The sequence below is a fragment of the Leptodactylus fuscus genome, chromosome 4, assembly GCF_031893055.1.
Source record: "Leptodactylus fuscus isolate aLepFus1 chromosome 4, aLepFus1.hap2, whole genome shotgun sequence".
Classification (NCBI taxonomy): Eukaryota; Metazoa; Chordata; class Amphibia; order Anura; family Leptodactylidae; genus Leptodactylus; species Leptodactylus fuscus.
Window position 1 is genome coordinate 139,317,508 of NC_134268.1, and position 24,029 is coordinate 139,341,536.

At 42.0% G+C, this 24,029-nt stretch overlaps 1 protein-coding gene across 1 annotated transcript in view; it reads right to left on the reverse strand.

Annotated features, from left to right (window-relative positions):
• Positions 1 to 24,029, reverse strand: part of PKD1L1 (polycystin 1 like 1, transient receptor potential channel interacting) — a 194,435-nt gene that overhangs the window by 142,732 nt on the left and 27,674 nt on the right. The window contains 10 exon segments of the mRNA XM_075271991.1: positions 7 to 213; positions 806 to 938; positions 2,483 to 2,722; positions 3,964 to 4,132; positions 9,544 to 9,663; positions 9,756 to 9,980; positions 11,173 to 11,504; positions 12,638 to 13,176; positions 13,787 to 13,904; positions 14,956 to 15,105. Of these exon segments, the coding sequence (XP_075128092.1) occupies positions 7 to 213; positions 806 to 938; positions 2,483 to 2,722; positions 3,964 to 4,132; positions 9,544 to 9,663; positions 9,756 to 9,980; positions 11,173 to 11,504; positions 12,638 to 13,176; positions 13,787 to 13,904; positions 14,956 to 15,105 (2,233 nt within the window).

Below are 24,029 nucleotides of genomic sequence, written 5' to 3' on the forward strand. Positions count from 1 at the left end.
ACATACCCGAGCTATAGCTATATAAGTACCATAATCTAAGAAGAATGCTGGCAATGTAATTGTTTGCTTTTTATTGTCAATATGGTGCGGAAAGGGGATAACAGTGCCATCTGATTTCACAAAAGACCAGTGGTAATAAAGTCCTTGAGATATATTGCAGTGTATTGCTGCCTCAAACGTCACTCCCAGATGCAGTTCTTCATATCTTCTAATCTAGAGTAGAAGAACAGAAATTCATTATTTACAGAATGTGTTTTGTACACACAGAACTGTGCAGTGCTGAACAAAGATCAGCACCATTTTCCAGCTAGAGTAGACATTAACCAGGAGCTTTAGCAGAAAAAGGAACCCATTGAAGTCAATGGGAGGCTTTTTTTTCAGTGCTGAAATTCCACACCAAATTCCTCACCATTTTCCTCCGTGTGAATGGACCCTTAGGGTCATGTCAGTAGCTTGATGCCTGGTTCTTTTTTCTTGAACTAGGACCTTTTACCCTGGCTCTACACCTAGATGGCACCTCAGCTGCACAGTGTGTCTATATAAAAATAAACTAGGTAGTCTCTCAAAAAAATTACCAGTATATAATACTGATGCATAGCCCGGTTGAAATGCTGTATAATAAGTGTCTGTATGTACTCTCTTATGGGGGCCCACCTGGGATTCACCTCTTCACTTGTGAGCCAGTCCAAGCCTACATATAATAATCACTGTGGTAGAGGACATAAATAAGACCTCTTTAACACATTGCTGCATTGTTATTATCTAGATGCAAAAGATATAGATTAAAGCTAGCTATTACTTGTACCTGTATTTTCAATGGTCCCATATGTTTCACTGGTGGTGGTTGACAATGCTCCTTTACAACAAATATTTGCTTGGTCAAGACTGCAGAGCTAACATTGTTAAAGATTGAAACATTCACTGTGTACTCTCCTTCTCTAAAATAAAACACATGATGCAGTTTAAAAATATTTAGCAATATTTTCAGCCACTTTACAAAACTTGTTTAACAAGGGGGTATGGTTTAACAGAAAGATGCGTGACCTGGAAAAGAGTGGCTAGGAATTCAACTTTGTGCACCTACATTTAGGCACTTTTTGGTGTAAACTAAGCCAATTTATAGGTCCACATCGGACCACAGTACTCTCCATTGTGCTCCGATCTTAGACTCCGCCTCCTCACAGACGAGCAGAACCAGCGTTGATTGGCCGAATGCTGCACACTGGCCAATCAACGCTGGTCAATGCATTCCTATGAGAAAAAGTAAGCTCCCTTGTAACTGCAAGCTGCCAGCTCTCATAGGAATGCATTGACCAGCGTTGATTGGCCAGTGTACAACATTCGGCCAATCAACGCTGGTTCTGCCGGAGGCACGTCTGTGAGCAGGCGGAGTCTAAAATTGGACCACAGCAGTCTCCATTGTGGTCCGATCTTAGACTCCGCCTCCTCACAGACGAGCCTCCAGCAGAACAAGCGCTGATTGGCCGAATGCTGTACACTGGCCAATCAATGCTGGTCAATGTATTCCTATGAGAAAAAGTCAGCTCCCTCGTAACAGCAAGCTGCCAGCTCTCCCAACTAGCAAGGACGAGCCTGCTACAGAACCAGTGTTGATTTGCTGCAGGCTCGTCTTTGCTAGTTGGGAGAGTTGGCAGCTTGCGGTTACGAGGAGGCTTACTTTTTATCAGAGCAACTGCAAGCGCTGTGCAGTTAAAGCGCACGGACCCCATAGACTATAATGGGGTCCGTGCGCTTTAACTGCACAGCACTCCTCCTAAACACTCTCCTCCTGCTACTCTTGGACTTGGTGACTCTCCTTTAGTCGAATAGTGGTTTCCCCTGAAACGAGCATTTTTTCCCATAGACTATAATGGGATTCGATATTCGATCGAGTAGTCGAATATTGAGGATCTATTCGAAACGAATATCGAATTTCAAATATTTCACTGTTCACTCATCTCTATTTATTACCCATCATCAGCCATTCTGAAAGGGCCTTAAAGGGGTATTCCCATGTACATAATTATTTTTAAATTTGTAGATAATTAAAAGTTAAAATTTTTTGCAAATATAAGTAATTAAACATGTTGCAGAGTTTTAAAGATTTTCTCTAAATATCTTGTGGTCATATTGTGTAACTGCCTGATAACCCAGCTACAATAAGAACATCATGGCTGGGTTTTTGACAAGTTCCAGACCATAGAAAGTTTCTTCATTGGTGGTCGTAACTATTGGCAACCGATCAAGACAACAGACTGTCACTACTAAGATGGTTAGAGGAAATCTTTAAAACGCTGCAGAATTTTTAATTACTTATATTTGCAAAACTGTTTAACTTTTAATTATATACAACTATAGATATGATTATGTACATGGGAATACCCCTTAAAGTCTCATAATTACATACAACAAAATGCTCATTTTGTCAATTCATACTGATCTACATACAAGAAGTAGATGAATATTAGCTGCAATAGCTTACCTAGTATATACATGTGTATCATTGTTATTTCCAATTCTCTTTATACCATCTCCAAAATTCCAAAAATAACTAGCATTTGTCCCAGAATTTATTCTGCAATTAAAATTGACAGTAGAATTTAGTAGTACTGAAGAACTGGCAACAAGACGATTCGGAATCACTTTTCTCTGCACAAATATAGTGTGGGCGTCCGATGTAAAAGAGATGAGATGGTTTGAAGCAGTAACTCTTACATCATACCTGGTTTAAAAAAAAATATATATATAAATATAAATATATATATATATATATATATATATATATATATATATATGTTATTCAAATATTTTATGTTTTAGAAAAATATTCAGCCTTGTTATATGAGTGTACATTTGATAAAATTCTCACTTATGTAAGTCATATTGAAAAATCTTCCATAAAGCAATTTCAGTCTACATTATATATTGCCATTGCCATTTAGAACCTGAAAACTGCAGAATGACTAGTTATGTGAGATGGCGCCATTTTTTCTTTTTTTGTCTCATTAACTACATTGAGCTCAGTATCAAGGATCATGGCTACTCCTAGTATCATAAACATATGTGTATGCATACAAACAAATTCCAATAATCAGCCATCCTCGGGACCAAGGAGGTGCCACTTTCTGTATAATTAAAAGTAAAACTGCTCTCTGTATCCATTCCGCACAAGAACTATACTTTGCTTCATTTAGTATAGTAAACAGTGAAAGTGCATTTTACCCTTGGTTCACATGTGCGTTTGGCAATCCGTTGGGGGGAGTCTGCATGGGGACCTCCTCGAACGGACTATCAAAACGCACTGGCAAGCAGTGTGCAGTGAAAGCACACAGACCCTTATAGACTATAATGGGGTCTGTGTGCTTGCCGCGCGCTACCCACACGAATCATGCAGCCAGGAAAGTAGATCACAATCTACTTTTCTGTCCACATGTTCCGTGCGGGCAGTGCGCGTAGAACACACGGACCCCATTATAGTCTATTGTGTCCAGTGTGCTTTCACTGCACACTGCTTGCCAGTGCGTTCGATAGTCCATTCAGGGGGGTCCCCATGCAGACTCCCCCGAATGGAATTACCTAGGCAGATGTGAACAAGGCCTTATACAAAGAATAACTTGAATTTGCAGAATCTGTAATACCTTTTTGAATCTATTACCCATAATAACCATATGGGGCCAACAAACAGCTACTATTTTGTATGGCATGCAAAAATGTTTATATTGGATCTGGCAAATTGACAACCAGATGTTTCAGAACCTTATAAGAAGGTCTGTTGAAGTCAATTAAATCAACAAACCCCCTGTCAGATTATCAGTTTAGATAGCCCTAAAAATAGTTTGATCTTGAATTTCTGGGATGTAGGTACCACTTGTGACAGACTGATAGAAGTTTACTATATGAAATTAAATAATTTCAAATGACTATGTTGTTAATATGTGATATATAAACCAATGTGTTACATGCCTGTTTGGTACAGTGAGCCTTTTAATACAACTTCTTTGGAATGTTCTTTCAAATAATCTGTCTGAAAACTGCCAGATGAACTTCAAAGGTCCTGACTCCTCAGTCCTTGCTGTAAAATTAATGAATGTGTCCGTTGAGAAAACTGTCCCATTGGTATAAATGTATATGGCTGAAAAACAGAAAACATTGCATAAATTATGGACGGGGATTAGCACAAAGTGATATTTTTAAATCAGTTTTGATGGAGTCTGCATTGGAGTAAATTGGAGTAAATGTATCAAATGTTGCATGATTTTCACTAAATTTGAAGCATCTAAAAGTCTCAAACCCCTTGAAGACAACCAAATGAATGGGTTTTTCCAGGATATCAAAACACTCACCATTCATTTCTATGGGTCCATACACATGACCGTAATTTTATTGGTCCCATGTGCGGGCCAACAGTTCAGCTGCAAAATATGGAATAGGTCGTATTTCCGTCTGATTTTGCGGCCTCACTTCCACAGCTTCTATTCATTGAATGAAAGGGCTGTGGAAGCACGGCCAGTGAACAGGTGGAACAAAGTCGTGTGCAACTGGCTTAACACTTCTAAGAAGTCACTCCACTTGAGTGAGATTGGAACAATTTGAGACTTTAAAAAAAAAAGTCACATTTGATAAATATAGTGTAAAGACAGCTTGACCAGCGAACCATGTGGGGGTATGGATTGATACATCCCCTTTATATTTTTACAAAATGTCTATCATCAATCTTCTTCAACAGTACCTAACCTTACATGTGTGTGTGCACGAAGAATAACAATATTTTTGCCCATTTTGCCTATATTTTTGACTTGAATTCTGCATTTAAGTGCTTCCTCCTCTATTTTCTAATTGCATCTCTAATATTTAGTCCTCCCTGATAGCTGCTATGATGTATAGATAGCACATACAGGAGAAGTCTGCTTATCTAACACCTTCTTTGCCTAAGATCCACTTAATGGAAAGGCTGCTTTTTGGTTGCAGATTTTGCTGCGTTTTTTTGAGTCAAAGCCAGTTCCCTTTGTGGCCACTCCTGGCTACAGTTCGACTCAAAAAAACACACCAGCAAATTCTGAAAAAAAAAGAGCTTTATTTCTGCACTGTGGAGCTAGCCTAAATCAAAGAAACTTCAGCAAGATCAAATAGCACATGTAGAAAAGTACTAATCTGTACTGTGTTTATTTCTCTCATTTCTCTCACTGGGCTCCTGCTTTCTCTTTTCGCGTTCACAAGGAGTAACATGCCGCATGATGTGGCACGTATACGGCGTGTGAGAGTTTGCGCGCTGTATATGCTCCCATTGATTTCAATGGACGTTTGCATCGTATACGCTGCGTTATTTTGGAAAATCACGGCCGCAAAATAACACGGCGTATACGATCCTGGCTCCCATTGAAATCAATGGAGCGTATACGGCGCGCAAATTCTCACACGCCGTATACGTGCCACATCACGCGGCACGTTACTCCATGTGAACGCACTAGACTTCCATTGTGAGATACAACATGACACCTCTGTTTTACAGTCCACCTTGATATAGCAATACAAATTTCAGAGGATATTTCACATGGTAAGTCAGTTTAGCATGGAGAAAGGGGCAGGAAAAAAAAAAAGAGAAGTGAAGAAAGAAGAATTTTTGTCTGATGAAATATTTTACAAAGTGTCATATATTTAACTTGTACTGTTGATTTATGTAGAGTTGGATGAAAAGTTAGTGACCATTCAAACTATTATGAGCTTCGGCAAGTACTTCAAGTATAACTGTTGTCTCCTAAAACTGACTTGTCAGTAAGGCTAAGGCCCTCTATTGCTGAAACAGTGTGTTTGACTGCTGAAGAAATGCAGCAGAATAAAATGCTGCATTTAACAGTACCAACAAAGTGAATGAGATATCATTTCATACCCATATATTGCAGAAAAAAAGGTGCAGAAAATCTGAGTTTTTAAAAATCGCAGCGTGTTAATTTTTGCATGTGTTTCCCCTATAGATTTAATTGGGGAAGAAAAAGTGCAGAGGAAAATGGAGCAAAAGCTTGGTAAAAAATAATACAGACAAAAAAGCAGTGTGTTTTTTGCTGTGGTTTTTTTGGCTGCATTTTACTACATTGGGTCATAGTCTGAATATTGTTTGGAATGGTATTGTCAGGAGTATAACTAGCAAAGATTGAGTCTCATAGCAAATGTTTGATTCAAACGCCCTCCACCCCCACACGGCATACTGCACACTTACCAGGACCCCTACATGGTAAAGTGCCTCATTTATATACACTATGAAGTCTCATAGTGACTATTCCACTCAGTATAATGCCCCATAGTGGCCCCTACACACTGAATAATGTCCCATAAAGGCTTCATACTGTATAATGTCCAATAGTGGTCTCTCCACACAGTGTAAGGTCCTATAGATTCTCCATACTGTATAATGTCCCATAGTGGTCCCTCCACAAAGTATAATGTCCTATAGAAGATCGATACTGTATAATGTTTCATAGTGGTCCCTCCACACAGTATAATGTCCCATAGTGTCCTTCATACTGTATAATGTCCCATAGTGACACCTTCATACAGTATAATGTCTCATACTGGTCTCTTTACACAGGTTAATGTCCCATTTTGGCCTCTCCACACAGTATTATTTTCCATAGCAGTCCTCCATGCAGTATACTGTCCCATTGTGGCCCAGCCACATCAGTTAATGTCCCATAGTGGCCCATTCACACCAGTTAATGTCCCATAGTGGCCCCTTCACACAGTATAATGTCCTATAGTGTCCACTACAGGGTTCATTGCAAATATTGTAAAAATTTGGGTTCGGGGAGAACTATTATTAAACTCTGTAATGATTGGAGGTGATCAAACAAAAAACAGTGATACTCTCCTCACCCGGGCTCAAGCAGTGGTCTTCCCCAAAGACCCCATAACTTTTTTATTTTTCCATTTAAAGTGCCATATAAGGGCTTATTGTTTGCGGGACAAATTGTTCTTCATAATGGTACCATTTATTATTCTGTACAATGTACCAGGAAGCTCTAAAAAATTCAGAACGCTGTGAAATTGTAGAAAAAGTACATTTGTTCAGCTTAATTATGGGCTTTATTTCTACGGTATTCCCTGTGCAACCAAACCAACATGTAACCTGTATTCTATGTTTCAGTACAATTCTGGGGATTCCAGATTTACATAGTTTTATTTTCATTTAACCCCCTTAAGAAAAATCAAAAACTTTGCAAAGAAAATTTATTCTTAAAGTCTCCATATTCTGACATCTGTAACTTATTTGTATTTTGATGTACAGGGAGGGTGCAGAAGTGATTCACCTACTTTCTCTCAGTCCATTGACTGAGACCAAAAGGTATGCTGAACTTCTTGAGGTCTGTTCATATGTCATGGTACTACATGGTGCCTCCCATTGCTGCGATGCTGTTTCTGTTAGGTGGCCCAGAGCCTGGGGTCCTAGCTTTATGGCAGTGGTACTGTTGGACTGCTAGTCACTCCCCCTGTGGATGCTGAGCTGTGCTGGTCATCAGGTGGCACCATAAACTTTAGAGATAATACCGACTATACAGAGGTTACTGTGAAGGAGCAAGTGGGTTTGTACACCTTGACCCAAATGTAAACTAATAACCTTTTGTTAACTTTTTGATTTTTCTGAGAAGAATAGATCAATGTGCAATACTGGAATGTGTAGACCGTGTCTGTTTTTCTATAATGTGGTTAAAATCTTGTCTTGAGTTGTATAGAAAGGCAAAATTAAATATTTCTTGCATACAGTCCTATGAAAAAGTTTGGGCACCCCTATTAATCTTAATCATTTTTAGTTCTAAATATTTTGGTGTTTGCAGCAGCCATTTCAGTTTGATATATCTAATAACTGATGGACACAGTAATATTTCAGGATTGAAATGAGGTTTATTGTACTAACAGAAAATGCGCAATATGCATTAAACCAAAATTTGACCGGTGCAAAAATATGGGCACCTCAACAGAAAAGTGACATTAATATTTAGTACATCCTCCTTTTGCAAAGATAACAGCCTCTAGTTGCTTCCTGTAGCTTTTAATCAGTTCCTGGATCCTGGATGAAGGGATTTTGGACCATTTCTTTCTACAAAACAATTCAAGTTCAGTTAAGTTTGATGGTCGCCGAACATGGACAGCCCGCTCTCAAATGATCTGAAAACAAAGATTGTTCAACATAGTTGTTCAGGGGAAGGATACAAAACGTTGTCTCAGAGATTTAACCTGTCAGTTTCCACTGTGAGGAACATAGTAAGGAAATGGAAGACCACAGGGACAGTTCTTGTTAAGCCCAGAAGTGGCAGGCCAAGAAAAATATCAGAAAGGCAGAGAAGAAGAATGGTGAGAACAGTCAAGGACAATCCACAGACCACCTCCAAAGAGCTGCAGCATCATCTTGCTGCAGATGGTGTCACTGTGCATCGGTAACAATACAGCACACTTTGCACAAGGAGAAGCTGTCAGGGAGAGTGATGAGAAAGAAGCCGTTTCTGCACGTACGCTACAAATAGAGTTGCCTGAGGTATGCAAAAGCACATTTGGAGAAGCCAACTTCATTTTGGAAACAAAGATTGAGTTGTTTGGTCATACAAAAAGGCGTTATGCATGGCGTCCAAAAAGAAACAGCATTCCAAGAAAAACACTTGCTACCCACTGTAAAATTTGGTGGAGGTTCCATCATGCTTTGGGGCTGTGTGGCCAATGCCGGCACCAGGAATCTTGGTAAAGTTGAGGGTCGCATGGATTCCACTCAGTATCAGCGGATTCTTGAGAATAATGTTCAAGAATCAGTGACGAAGTTGAAGTTACGCCGGGGATGGATATTTCAGCAAGACAATGATCCAAAACACTGCTCCAAATCAACTCAGGCATTAATGCAGAGGAACAATGACAATGTTCTGGAATGGCCATCCCAGTCCCCAGACCTGAATATCATTGAACATCTGTGGGATGATTTGAAGCGGGCTGTCCATGCTCGGCGACCATCAATCTGAACTGAACGCGAATTGTTTGTCCAAAATACCTTTATCCAGGATCCAGGAACTGATTAAAAGCTACAGGAAGCGACTAGAGGCTGTTATCTTTGCAAAAGGAGGATCTACTAAATATTAATGTCACTTTTCTGTTGAGGTGCCCATACTTTTGCACCGGTCAAATTTTGGTTTAATGCATATTGCACATTTTCTGTTAGTACAATAAACCTCATTTCAATCCTGAAATATTACTGTGTCCATAAGTTATTAGATATATCAAACTGAAATGGCTGTAGCAAATACCAAAATATTTAGAACTAAAAATGATTAAGATTAATAGGGGTGCCCAAACTTTTTCATAGGACTGTATATCAATTGAACTTACAAATACAGCTAAACAAACATGTAAAATAAAAATATAAACAAAAATGTACAAACTAATCAGCATAATCTATAATAATTCACTTAACATTTTATACAAAATAACATTTGGGATCTATCTGATGTAACTTTACTATGTTATTATGGTTTGTAATTAAAAAAAAAAAAGCACACACATCATACATACATTTCTTTCGTGGCAAAACATTGACAATTTTCCAAGCTTTTTGCATTCCCACTTTATTCCATACGGTCACTGTTACATTATAAGATGCTACACTGGAAAATGGGATACTAATCTCTGATCCTGAAGAAAGAAAGAGAGAATATAGTCTTTTATTGCCAAGTCAATCAATCTAAATCGATCACATAACAGAGAATTAACATGTTGAAACTTACCGCTGTTGTTGTAGATTGTTTGATCACTTATCTTCCATAAGTATGACACATTTGTCCCCCTTTGGAGTATAGCACTAAATAATATGATGTCATCCTTATACACTTTTTTAGAATTTGTCATTATTGACAAACCTGCTGGAGCATCCTGTACGTAAAAAGGGCCAATCTCCTCTGTGGCCGTAAATAGCTCATTAAGTGCCACAACATTAATAATGTAATTGCCAACTATAAAAGAAAATAATAATAATAATAATAATAATAATAATAATAATAATAATAATAATTATATATTGAACACTTGCCCATAGTGATGCAGTTAGCAGTTGCTATTGTTACAGCCCCCACTAAACAGTTACAAACTTTTCAATGTATTCTCATTTATTTGACATGTGAGGTTGGATAAAATTTGAATGCATTTTATTTTAAAAATGTTGATGTTTTCTGCCTAAAAAAAAACCTCTCTAAAATTCAAGCCTTTAAGTTTCTCTCTACTTGTTGTATACTCCCTGTTCCTAGGGAAGTCTCATCCACAGATACATTAGTCTTAAAAGAGCTTCACAGTGTGTGGAAGAAGGAGGGGCTATTCTGTCTTCACACAGTGAATAGAGAGGGGAGGGGTTGATTTTCCTCACGGCATGTCTGCAAAATGCTTTCTCTCTGCAGTAGACTGAACATTCTGCACATCTCCTAGTTTACAACGTAAGAAAAGTCTTCTACATACTTGTATATATTTCTGACTGCTTTTGTGATTACAGATGGCATACTATTCACAGACATCAAGTATTTTTCCTGAGTGTGCTCATAGATTTCTCTATGCCTGGGTCATGATTTTTTTTAGCTGAATATATTTATAATACAGCCTCCTTTGATCTCCTATATTATGTTCTCTTGGGCTTTTCTCAGATATTTCTTTCCTATTCTACTGTTACTCCTGGCAGAAGTATAAGTAAAAATAGTATCAGAGGTAAAAGATAGGGGGAGTGCAGACCCCTATTTATTTGAAGCATGAGAGAGACATGTAAAATGTGCTGCAGCCATAATGTAATTACTATCAACAGAAAAACTGATAGGACACCATAGATGAAGATTTATGCAGCAAAACTATTTAGATATTTCAACTCAGGTACCCTTTAAGGCACACCAAACTCAGCATTTCATCTCTAAACCATGTAAAAGTGGAGGACATAACTGTATTATGGGGACTGTTACCAGGATTTTCCATAACAATTACTTTAATAATCGTTGTGTTGTATGAAATTACTTCATTCATAAGAATATAGTACAGAGATTCAATATTGTTATAATATCCATTAACTCTATTTTGGCAAGTTTCATTGGCTCACTTGACAATTTCACTTTCTCATTTACATTGCAGTACAAAACATTTGACCAGTATGGTGAACAACTCTGACATTACCTTTACTATATTTGTGAGAGACTGATGCACCAAATCCAAATGCCTGCATGCTCCCATTGACATGCACAATGGGGGTCCCATCACCAAAATCAAATATGAAATTGGCCTCAGCATCAGTACGTGCTTTAAACTGTATTGGTTCAGTTGAGTAAGATCCACATGCATTTTCTATAAGATTAGCATGATCAATTCCACTTTCAATAAAGACTGTGACATGTTTTATGGCATCTAAGACTTTTATACGTTTGATAGGTGACTGGATTTGTGGGCTACGACTTTCTGATGCAGTAATGTAATGCATGCCGGAAACATTTGTAATTAAACTTATAGAGCTGAAAAACAAAATGGAATCATAAATGAGTAAATCTAAAAAAACGTTTTACTTAAAATTAGTATATTAGATAAGTGGACAATATTGTTATTATCTAGAAAGTAAAGTACTGCAATCTAATTGTTACATATTAAGGCTTTAACAAAAACATACTATTTTTGTTTGTTTTTTGTTACATTTTGTTGTAATTCTGCTGCTGCATGCAGCTGTCCAACCTGTATAAAGCTGGCCATACACATCAGATAAAAGCTAGCCAAACCCAATTTCAACTAAATAGACCTACTGTCTAATATGAGGTTGTAGTGGCTCTTCTCTAACAGCAAATATTGGAGGACTTACGTATTGAGCCGCAATATATGACATACATTGTTTCTGTGGGAGCTAAATTTATGCAAGTAGGTTAATTCTCTCTCAAGACATGCATGTTTATAGTGTAGGTGGAAGAAATACTATTGGCTAGCACTCATGTCATGTCATGATCAGCATAAAAATTGTGATGCAAGATAAATATAACTACTTTTTTAAAGTTTTTATAAAAAGAAAAAAACTTTTACAGATTTGTCCTCATTTTTGCATCCACGCTGCTGTTTAAAGAGAACTTATCACCAAGTCCAGTTCTTTATAATTTAATATGTGCTGCTCCACTGATTCTAGCACAGTTGGAATTTTTCTCTAGCTCCCACCATTTCTGAGAAATCAATGCTGACAGTTTGGATGTCTTATATGATATTTAGGATCTATACTGTTGGGAGGGCGGTGTCAGGCAGGAACAAGAAAGTTGTATAATGGTGGAGGCTAGGTGGAAAAATTCCAACTATGTTGGAGTCAATGGAGCAGTGCCTATTAATGGATGCTAAGAACTAGAATTGGTGGAGCTGATGAAAGGTCCTCTATAACTATAGACCCATGTTTTCTTCTAAATACTTATGAAATACTTGCTTTCTAGTCAGAAATCTACATTATTCTCACTAATAAAAAAAAATGTTATTTTTATCAGCCAGACTGATAAAATGTCAGATTGAAAATTGTAAAAAAAAAAAAAAAAAGTTGAATTTTCCCTAGATACATACAACCCTTATATAAGGCCCTATTTTATACACCCATATGCCTTTATAAACGTATCAATGACCTTACCTTCCCAGGTGAGAATGGTTATGGAATGGACTATATATAGTCCATAAATATGAAACCCCTGGAACAGATTTCAGATTTAAAGTAGCGTTGATGAAGCCGCCTACTTCTATTAAAGGTGGAGTTAACAATTCAATGTGAATAGCTTCTTCAATCGTAACTTCTGCTATCTTCTTCACTGTACTGACTAAGTTGGAAACATTCACTGACACATTATAGCAAGCGACATGATCATATTTGTGAAGATGTACAAAAACAGAACAAAAATGTTGCTTATGTAAACAACCCTTAGTAAATTCTTGTGATTGGACTCGGATTCTTTCACCATCTCCAAAATGTATTTGCAAAACATACTGCTGGTAAGGCTCCACACTAATAATGAATGTGGTAAAATGGCCAACAATTGCTCTGTGTGTAGTCACTGTCACATCAGATATGGAATACTGAACAAGGGTTTTCATGCTTGCTGATAGGCGTCCTGCAGGACTTTCCGCTTCTACTTTTACAGTCAAATAGCATGGACTTTCAATATCTAGATTTAACTGGAAAGAAGTAAATAGATAAAAAACAAACAAGTTGTTATAAATAAATCTAACTAGCTGAAGGAAAGTTACATTTCAGATTTGCCTTTATATTATTATAGTTCCCTTTCATTACTTTCTGAAAATCTGAAACTACTAGAATATATAGGATCTGGAATTATATGTGATAACATCTCTGCACATACACAGGTGTTCTGTTCTTTTATGTCATCATAGTACTCAAACACCAACTACTGGGGAATTGCTGTCCTAGCAATTCCCTAACACTTTTGTAATGGAAGTCCTGCATGCAAAGATGCACAGAAAACTTCTATCTTGTTTTTTTATATTGGGGTGAATGCTGAAAGACACCCAATTGAGGGGGCTCCAGCTACATCTGTCAGTTAATGTCCATTGTATTGGCCATAAACTGGTGACATGGCAAGAAAGTGGCACACTATTACTCATATAGAGGATTATATACATTATATACACATTGGTAAAACGCATCAGGCTATAGGCTTTGTATATGCAATTCTATATTGTTTAGTTATGTAGAAACATTTCAGCATGAACACATAATACATAGACTATAATTTGTAATAGAATTGTTAGAAACAAAAAGAATCACCTTCTGTTTACCAATAATTGTTTGATTGGTTTTACCATCTGAGAAGAACCAGCGATATAGAGCATTGGAACCACTGTTAGTTTTAGCAATGTAGGTCAAAAATGACGGAGCCCTAAGACTTAAAAAATATATTTAAAATTATTCAGATTGCATTGAATTAAGACAACTCAAGAAATGCAATAATTTATAGAAACATTACATTGACTAAAATGTAGCAAAATGGTAATAAGGCTGTAGACTGGAGATATTCCATTACATTTTATTCCATGATCTAGCCTCCATCCAAAGTCATACAGAACAATAGAGGCAATTAACAGGACTTTGAAAAGCAGCATTTGTGATAGAAATTTTATATTTATTACAGTACTAGCAGTACCTGCGAATTCGTCCGCTGCCCCCTGACACCCTGCGCAACCCACCTCCCGCGCACGCCCGGGCCCACCATCTTCAACGCACCCCCCCCATGTGTCTCCCCCGCCGTGGCGCACCCTTTGCCGCCAGTCCTGCCTGAACGCTCCACCGTCCCCTCTTCGCGGCTTGCGACAATTGCCCCTGCCGGTTGAAGATATGCAAATCACCCCCCACTGCACCCCTACCACAGTTCCCTGCGGGCCCACCCCTGAATACCTGGCTCCCCTTTCCCCGCTGGACCTCTAACATCCCTTTTCCCCTCCCCCCAACAACCCTCTGCATCCGCGGACCCCCAACATCCCTTTTCCCCTCCCCCCCTTCAACAACAACCCTCTTCATCCCCGACCCACAACATCCCTTTTCCCTCCCCCCCCACCAACAACCCTGTTTATCCACGGAGCCCCAACATCCCTCTTCCTTCCCCCCCATGCATTGTGAAAGCCCCTAATCCCCGTAGACAGCAAGCCCTACCTGGAGGCCACTACAAGGCGTCTTGGCCCTGCGGCATGGTAGGCTAGTCTATGCTTCATTTGCAGGGCTGGCACAGGATGTACAGCACCAGGGATGATTTATTCAGTGAAGAGGTGCTGCTGACCTAAATCCGTCCAGCCATTTGGCTGTGATTGAGGAACAAACATCCAAACATCCAAACACACAAACCCACAAACATCCAAACTCACAAACTTTCACATTTATAATATTAATAGGATTTTATCACATTGTTTAATTTTTTGTTTTGTTTTGCTTGTCATACATACTTTAAAGAATGTACTGCAGGTCCATAAAGTATTAAATGCTGAAGAGGCTGTTGGATTAGAAGAATTGAAGAGAGTTTTATAGCCATTTTCTCCATCATTAAGGTAGGGTTGTATAGACCAGGCTTTTTATATTGATGAGTGAAGTTCATCCTAATGAAGAAATTAACATTAAATTAGATAATAGTGGAAAACAACATTAACTTTAAAGACCTATACCTCTACCAACCTACTCCATCCATCAATAGGTGCAGTTGAAACTTTTCTAGACTGCACTTTTCCTGAGCAATAACTTCTGCTAGTTTCAGCACAATTATGCTCTAATGACAAGTGGGCACTGGGCAGTCCTAGGCAGGGGTAGCTACACCGGGACTGCCCATCTGATTGCAGAGCACATAACTGTGCTGAAACAAACAAGTGATTATGAAGATAATCTTGTTTCCCTTAGTCCTAACAGCGGCACAATGTGGGGTATTTCTGCCCCTGTGTGCTGGTAGGACAGGCGGATTTTTAATTAGCCAATCAAAAAGCATGGCTGGCCCTATAAGAGGGCACAAGAACCTCCCCTCTGCGTGTCAATACAAAAGTACCTCCATATTTATACACAGTTTTATACATAAGATATGATTCCCAGGGTGGGAAATCTTGTGCCGCTGTTAGGACTAAGGGAAACAAGATTATCTTCATAATCACTTGTTCCCTGTCGTCCGTACCAGCGGCACAATGTGGGGATATAGCAAGTAGGCCCCAAGATGGGTGGGATTATTCCATGACTGAGCTTAAAATGGTCTGGGCAAAGGCAGAGGAATCTGCCACCTGGTCCTTCAGGCGGTAATGCCGAATGAAGGTGGACTCAGATGCCCAGGAAGCAGCTGCACATATTTGATCTAAAGACAACGCACTCCTCTCAGCTCGAGAGGTGGACACTGCCCTGGCATGAAGAAAAGATGGGGCCGGCAGCCCTTGGGCGGTATAGGCGACCTTTATAGTCTCGGAAACCCAGCGGGATATCGTAGCTTTGGCGGCTTTGGCGCCCTTGTTTTTCCCCGTATAGCTAATTAGCAGGTTTTCGGCCTGCCTAAAAGGGCGAGTGCGCTGCAGGTAAATTTGCAGGCATCTGACTACATCCAGCTTGTGCCATCTTTCCTCTTCAGGTGAAGAGGGGGAAGGACAAAATACTGAAAGGGAAATTGTTTGGTTCCTATTAACAGCGGATGGTATCTTGGGACGAAACCCTGGGAGGAACCTAAGCTGCACATGGTCCGAAAAGAAAATAGTATATGGCTCTTCAGCAGATAAAGCCTGTAGCTCACTAACTCTTTTGGCAGTTGTAACTGCCAATAGCAGTGCCATTTTGCCGGTCAGTAACTTAAGGGAGACATCCTCCAGGGGTTCGAATGGTTGGTCACAAAGAGCGTTCAGGACCGGAATAAGGTCCCATTGGTGGACAGGGGTGTTCACCACCGGTCTCAGCCTAGTTGCTCCTTTAATAAAGGTGCTCACTAAAGGATCCTGAGACAAACGCCTCCCCAGATAGGCGGACAGGGCCGCTACGTGTACCTTGAGTGTGGCCGCAGCAAGACCTCTGTCTAGTCCTTCTTGAAGGAAGTCCAGGATCGCTTCCGTCGGGGGATCAGTGGAGTCCACTTGATGCTGCAGACACCAGGCATTAAAGATGTTACCAATTCGACGGTAATTCCTGTTAGTCGAATCCGCTCTGGCGCTGGATAGGGTCATCAAGACGGCTTGTGACAGTCCTCTATTCCTCAATAGGGACTGGTCAACCTCCAGGCTGTCAGGTTGAGTCTCCTCAGATCCTGGCATCTCAGCTCTCCTTGGGTTACCAGGTCTGGGAGAGGGGGAAGCCTCCAATATATGCCCTGACTCATTTGTATGAGCTGAGCAAACCAAGCCCTTTTTGGCCAGAACGGGATTATGGCTATTCCCGAGGCTTGGTCCTGTCTTATTTTGATCAATACCTTCGGTATGATTGGAATTGGAGGGAATATGTAAAACAGCCTGAACCTCCATGGGATGGACAGGGCATCCACTGCCAAGGGATTGTCCTCCTGGTATAGAGAGCAGAAGGTCCCTACCTTGGCATTGAGTCGGGTAGCCATTAGATCGACCTCCGGGAGACCCCATCTCTGGACGATCTGTTGGAATACGTCTGGATTGAGAGACCATTCTCCTGATACGGTAATACCCCGACTCAGATGATCCGCTACTATGTTCAGGGAGCCCTTTATGTGAACAGCGGATAACTGGACCAGATTCTTCTCTGCCCAGGTGAATATGAGATTCGTCTCTCTCAGTAAGGTTGGTGACCTGGTGCCCCCTTGTTTGTTTATGTAGACTACCACCGTCATGTTGTCTGACCTGATCTTGACAGACTTGCCTTTCAATTCCGGGGCAAAGTGTACTAGGGCCAGGTACACTGCTCTGAGTTCCTTGAGATTGGATGACCCCAGCTCCGGACATCTCCATCGTCCTTGTACAGTCTTGTCCTGGCAATGGGCTCCCCATCCCCACTGGGATGCATCTGTTGTCAACAGGGTCCACAATGTCGGGACCGTGGACCTTCCGTCTTTCAGGTGTATCCACCATCTGAGGGAAAGACGGGTAGCGGGAGAAAAGCAGATCTTCTTGTGCAGTCCCCGTGGAGACCTGTTCCAGGTTCTCAACACTTCCATCTGCAGGGGACGCAAATGCCATAAAGCCCAAGGGACTGCTCTGGCCGAGGATGACATTAGGCCGAGGACTCTCATGGCGGTGCGAATAGTTACCCGCCGGGTGTGTAATAGAAAACGTGCACTGGCCTGGATCCTTTCCTTCCTTGGGCTGGAGAGGAAGATCTGCATCGCTTCTGAATCCACTATGAACCCGAGGAATTTCCTCCGTGTGGATGGAACGATTTCGGACTTCTCCCAGTTGATGATCCATCCTAACTCTTGTAGGAAGCTGATGGCAAGGTTGAGCTGCTGGAGGAGAGCAGCAGGAGACTGAGCTTTTAGTAGCCAGTCGTCTAGGTAAGGAACGATGAAGAGACCCTGCAATCTGAGGGCCGCGGCGACCGGAGCGATCACCTTGGTAAATACCAGGGGGGCGGATGTGATGCCGAATGGCAAAGCTGTGAATTGAAAGTGCTCCCTGTGGCCGGCCATAGAAACGGCAATCCTGAGGAATTTCCTGTGGGAGTGAGCAATAGAGACATGAAGGTAGGCGTCCTTCAGGTCGAGGGTGACCATCACATCTCCTGGCTGGAGAAAAGCAGTCACGGAATCCACGGTTTCCATACGAAATGACCTCTTCCTGATAAAGCGATTGAGGTACCTCAGGTCTATTATCATTCTCCAGCCCCCGGTGACTTTGGGGACCAGAAAGACGGGGGAGTAAACTCCCCGACCGAGGTCTGAGGCTGGGACCTTCTCTAGGGCGCCTTTCACAACATACTCAGCGACCGAGGCCTCTAGACTGGCCTGTTGAGAAGGTGGAAGGGTTCTGGTGGCAACGAACCGATCTGGAGGTGGAAGCTGAAAATTGATAAGATACCCGTGCTGTATAATTCTTAACACCCATGGATCTTGAATATGGGTGACCCATGCTCTGAAGAAAGCGGAAAGACGTCCTCCCACAGGAAGGGGGGCCACAGGGAGCTGCCCCGCATCAAAACTCCGGCTTCCTCTTGGTGTCTTCCCTGGAAGCACCTCGTCCAGTTCCCCTAGGGCGATATCTGGAACGCCTTTGCTGAGCCGGGCGTCTATAGTTGGAGGCCGAACCTCTGCCTCTAGAGGGGGCACGTCTGCCCCTGGAAGCTTGAGGTAAGGACTTCCCCTTACCTTCTGCTAATCCCTCCATGATGGTATCCAAGCCTCGGCCAAACACTCTTCCTGGCTCAAAGGGGAGAGCACAGAGAGCAGCCTTGGATGCGAAGTCTGCACGCCAAGGCTTTAGCCACAGGAGTCTACGGGCCGCAGTAGACAACACCATCGATTTGGCTGAAATTTTTAATTGATGGCGGGAAGACTCCGCCAAAAAATCTGCAGCCCTATGAACATTCTTCATGGAAGCCAAGATGTCATCCCTGTCCACGCCGGAATCAATATCCCGCTCCAAGGTAGCTAGGCGGCTACGTAGAAAATCGCCCACAGTGGTAGAGGCTATGGCTACTGAAGCTTGGGCAGAGGAAGCAGAGTAAACCTTCTTCAATGTGGCGTCAGCCCTACGATCCAGAGGATCCTGAAGATTTGATCCATCTTCAAGGGGCACCAGGGTTCTACGAGACAACTTCGCCACGGCTAGATCCACCTTCGGGGGAGGCCCCCAGGAATCCCATTGAGCCGAATCCATAGGGAACAAGGTCTTAAAGATCCTGGAAAGGGAGTGTCCCTTCTCTGGCTGTTTCCACTGCTGCCCCATAAGGTCGGTCAGCGTGGCGTCCGCATGGAAGGCAATATGTCCCCCAGAGGCAGACATGGAGGCTTCCCCGTCAACATCTCGGCCCACTGTAGACCGGATGGACTTCAGCAGCCTGCCTGTTTGTTCATAGTGGAACACAGGTCTGCTGGAAACTACTGAGTCGTCCTCGGAGGAATCATCCTCTGCCACCCGTAGATGTTCCAGGGGAGGGAGGGACGAGGAACGATGCTCAGTGCATGGTCTCTTGGTGAGCTGAGACAAGGTAGACTGTATGCCTTTAAGGGAATCATCCTGCAAAAAAATAAAAGGAGAGTACAAGCAAGGGAATTACATTTACCCGAGCGATGCCCAAACTCACCATCTCCTTGACCCAGGCCATCATATCTCTGGGAGAGGGCTCCTCTGGTGGAGGGCCTCTGCAACCGCGACAACGGGCCCATTCGTAGCCTAAAAATAATAGGCGGGTTATAGGACCAGTGGTACCCCAGAGAGGATGACCCTTTAAGCCGCTACCTACCATCAGGGAGCGGTGTGTCACAGTCAAAACAGGAAAGATGCTTCCTTTTAGCAGTAGCTTTCCTCCTAAAATCCCCCAGAGGGGTAGTAGAGGATGACATATCCTACAGAGAGAACAGACCATGCAAACCTTTGTACCAAGACATGTCAAGAATAAAAAGGGTAGATCTTACCAGGTCAGAAGACCGGATAGCAAGGTGACATCCAACAAGTTGGTAGAAACAGCAGTAGAAGCAACAGGAGCTTTAGGGTTACACAATACCCAGCCTTCAGCGCCACTAGGAAGCCGAAGGTAACTGCTAGCCGGCCGGCCTGACCTTTAACCCGGCCGGAAATGGGCGGAGCTACAGCTCCAAAAGTCTAACCCAAACAGGGTTAGAAAGGCAAGATTCCCCCCCCTCAGCAAGCCCCAACAAGGGCACCTACCTCAGCCTCCTAAGGCCAATTCCTGGCCCAAAACGCGGCCAGAGCCCTGCCGGAGCCTGGAGACCGCCGGCGCCAGTACTAGCAATGGCGCCGCCGTACTTCCAGCTTCCCAACCGGAAGTGCGCACCCGGCCAGCGGTCGCCGCGAAACATCGCCGGGAACTCTTAGTTCCGGCTGCCGCTCCATAGCTAATACAGCCACCGCATCAGCGAAGTGGCCGGAGGACGGGGATGCGGCGTAAGATGAAACAAACAGGTTCACCGGCAGCAGCAGAAGGCAGCCTAGGAGAAGAGAAGGTAGGAAGGAGGATGGAGGAAGGAGGGGGGGGTAAGCCACTTACAGGCTAATAACATTAATTCCCTCAACAGGGCCAGAAGATAGACCTTCAATCAAGAAGGGCCCTGGAGTAAGAAGCTAAGAAAAGTGCTCAAAGGGTAAGTAACCCTATTGAGCCCAATAAGAGGACACAAGTCCTCCACCTGTCCTCTGTCCACACAGGACAGAAAAAAACACGCAGAGGGGAGGTTCTTGTGCCCTCTTATAGGGCCAGCCACGCTTTTTGATTGGCTAATTAAAAATCCGCCTGTCCTACCAGCACACAGGGGCAGAAATACCCCACATTGTGCCGCTGGTACGGACGACAGGGAACAGAAATTATTGCTCTTGAATGATGGGATCTAAAAAAAAAAAAATTCAGCTCCAACAAAATCAATGAAGTTGCACCTGTTGAGGGATGCAAAGAATTGGAGTTGGTGGAGGTGATGAAATGTCCTCTTTAAGGATAAAAAATATACATTGTTTTTATTTTAAAAGGCTAAACATCTTCTAAATATTTGCTATGGCAAAGCATATGATGCTTTGCACAGCACCTCTCACTCAACTAGGCTCCTGACACATATAATATTCGCTGATAAAGGTGGGATACACCGAAACATCTATATTGAATATCTTGCATTTATCCTTTACTGGATTTAATTGGTGCTGTGTATAACTAAAAACACTATATCCTGTAGTTTCATGTGACTTTTCAAGACAAGCTTCCATGTATGTGTACAAGAGGAATAACGCTTCTTCTTATCAATATGACTTGTATTTTGCATTATGTAGCAGTTCCCCCCCCCCCCTGCAGACTTTACCTGTAGCTTTCATATTTCCCTAGCATGATGTGTTGAGAATAGCTACATCATTTAGACACCATGCTCACTACTAATATTACTGCAGTGATCTTTGCTGTTGATAAAGTAAACCTACTTTAAATCAAAGCCACCTTTCTGCAAATGATGGCATGGATATGACTTTCATCATCACTCTGCCACATATGTATATTGCTTTATCATTCATACATAAATTCACTGAAAGGACCTAGATCCCTAAGATAGGGTATAAACAAAAAAAAAAATAATTTTTGTATAAAACTTCACCTTTATTTAATTTAGTTTAAAAAACTAACTGTATATATAAAAGGTAGAACGTTAATATTGATCGGCCAACCTGACGTTCATAAAGCCAATATACATGTGTACCTTAGTCCATTGGTACACTAGGGATATAGGTATGAAGGGGACCAAGATATTCAAAATGTCCCTATATACTAATACCCTCACTCCCTATATAGTATGTGCGCATGTCAAGGGATCCTGGTTCTGAATACATTTACTCTGAAATCCCATATATCGATATCAGCGAGAGTGCCGATCCCCCCTGAGGATACTGGCCTAATGCCACACCAACAGGGAAGGAAATCGCCACCCTACACCAATGGATATCAGAGCTTCAGACCAGTTGCCCCAGCCACACATATAACTTCTGAAACAGCCCTACGCGTTTCGTCTTATTCAAGACTCTTCAGGGGCAATTTACAAATGTTGTTAATCACGGCAGCATAGAGCTGCATAGATAGATTCTTGGCGGTAGATGTGCTGACCGTCGGCAGGACCGCTCACCGGCAGCGGTGAAGCGTACTGCTCATGCCAATCTATTTAAACCTGTAGCCACTCCCCCCACACCATGCTAAGCCAATCACGCTTAGTATACAAACTCAACCCACTTGTTTGCCCACGTGTGTAGGAACATACGATTCTACATGGGCGGCATTATAGTTGTAAATTACAACTGCCGAACCCTTCTCTAACATCATCCTATATGTACTTCAACTATCCATTCAGGATATAGGGTGCTGGTTATATTCTCCACTTCTGTACATGATCCGTGTCCAATGCGTCCCCAATGAGGTTGACACGCCCCCTTCTTTACGTCACGCGCATGCGCGCGGACCTTTTAAAACAGCTTTTGTTTCTTTTCGCTGTTTCTACTGACAGGAGCTGCAAATATAGGACCGGATCCCGGGAGATAATGATTAACCAATACACAACTTCATCCTTAATCCCAGGACATTAACACATTATAACAAACAACGGGAAACATATATGTGGGAACCAGATAACTGGCCAGGTTATAAATAATAGGGAAACCTATAAACAGACTCTGATTGTACATAACTCGCTGGACCTACAGCTAAATGACTTAGTGCATCCCAAAGGGATACATTCGACAGATTAAGATACATCTACTAGATACTGTGTAACAAAGGTATACTCTGGTAAGTATAACACCCATCTCAAAACCTATCATGTATACCACTGCCTTATTAAATAACTTTGGGAAAAGGGCTAGAGAGATAGAGGGCAAAAGACCATTGGTGACATCTCAAAAATGTTGTTTTACACTAAATTTACAGATGGCAATTAAAACTGGTGTTATCTTTTTTATATGAAGCAGGTAAAATCCAGCTGCTCATTCAGCCCCTTCGGGGATACAGTATCCAATCTGTATATCCATTGAGCTTCTTTCTGTAAAATCAATCGGTCCCAATCCCCCCCTCTCACCGGGGGTTTCACCACCTCTATGACTTGGACCTTAAGGCCGGCTACAATTCCAGCATGTTTGGTTACAAAATGCCTTGCCACCGGCGTGTCCCTCTGATTTTGAATGTCACAGATGTGGTCCCTCACTCTCCTCCTCAGTTGTCTAATTGTTTTTCCCACATACAGCATGGGACAAGAACAACTCAACAAGTAAATAACACCCATAGTGGTACATGTAGCAAAATCCCTAATGGAAAACGATATATCCCGAGTGCTATTGTGGAAGGACTTATTTTTATCGATGAAGGGGCACGCTGTACATTTACCGCAGCTAAAAGTACCCATTGGTTTCTTTCCATTTAGCCAAGTTTTCTGTTGCGGTGATCTAGGTAAGTGGCTATGGACCAATCTATCCTTCAAATTTCGTCCACGCCTAAACGTGATATTGGGTGTATCACCAATTATTCCCCCTATCACGTCATCTGCCCTCAAAATATTCCAATACTTCTGGAGTATTGATCGCACTTCCTTATGGCGACAGTCATATGTCCCAATGACCCTTGCCACATCCGCCTCTTTTGCCCGTGTTCTAGGGACCAGAAGTGTAGTACGTTCTGTCCCCTTCGCCCTTCTATATGCCTTCTTGATCACTTGTTGGGGAAAACCCCGTTCTTGTAATCTAAAGGACAGTTCACGAGACTCCCTGGAAAAATCCTCCTCTAAGGAGCAATTACGCCTAACTCGTAAAAACTGCCCAGTAGGTACTCCCCTTTTCAAAGGTTCCGGGTGACAACTCCCCCAATTTAGTAAGCTGTTAGTTGCCGTTGGCTTACGGTAGACGGTCGTAGATAT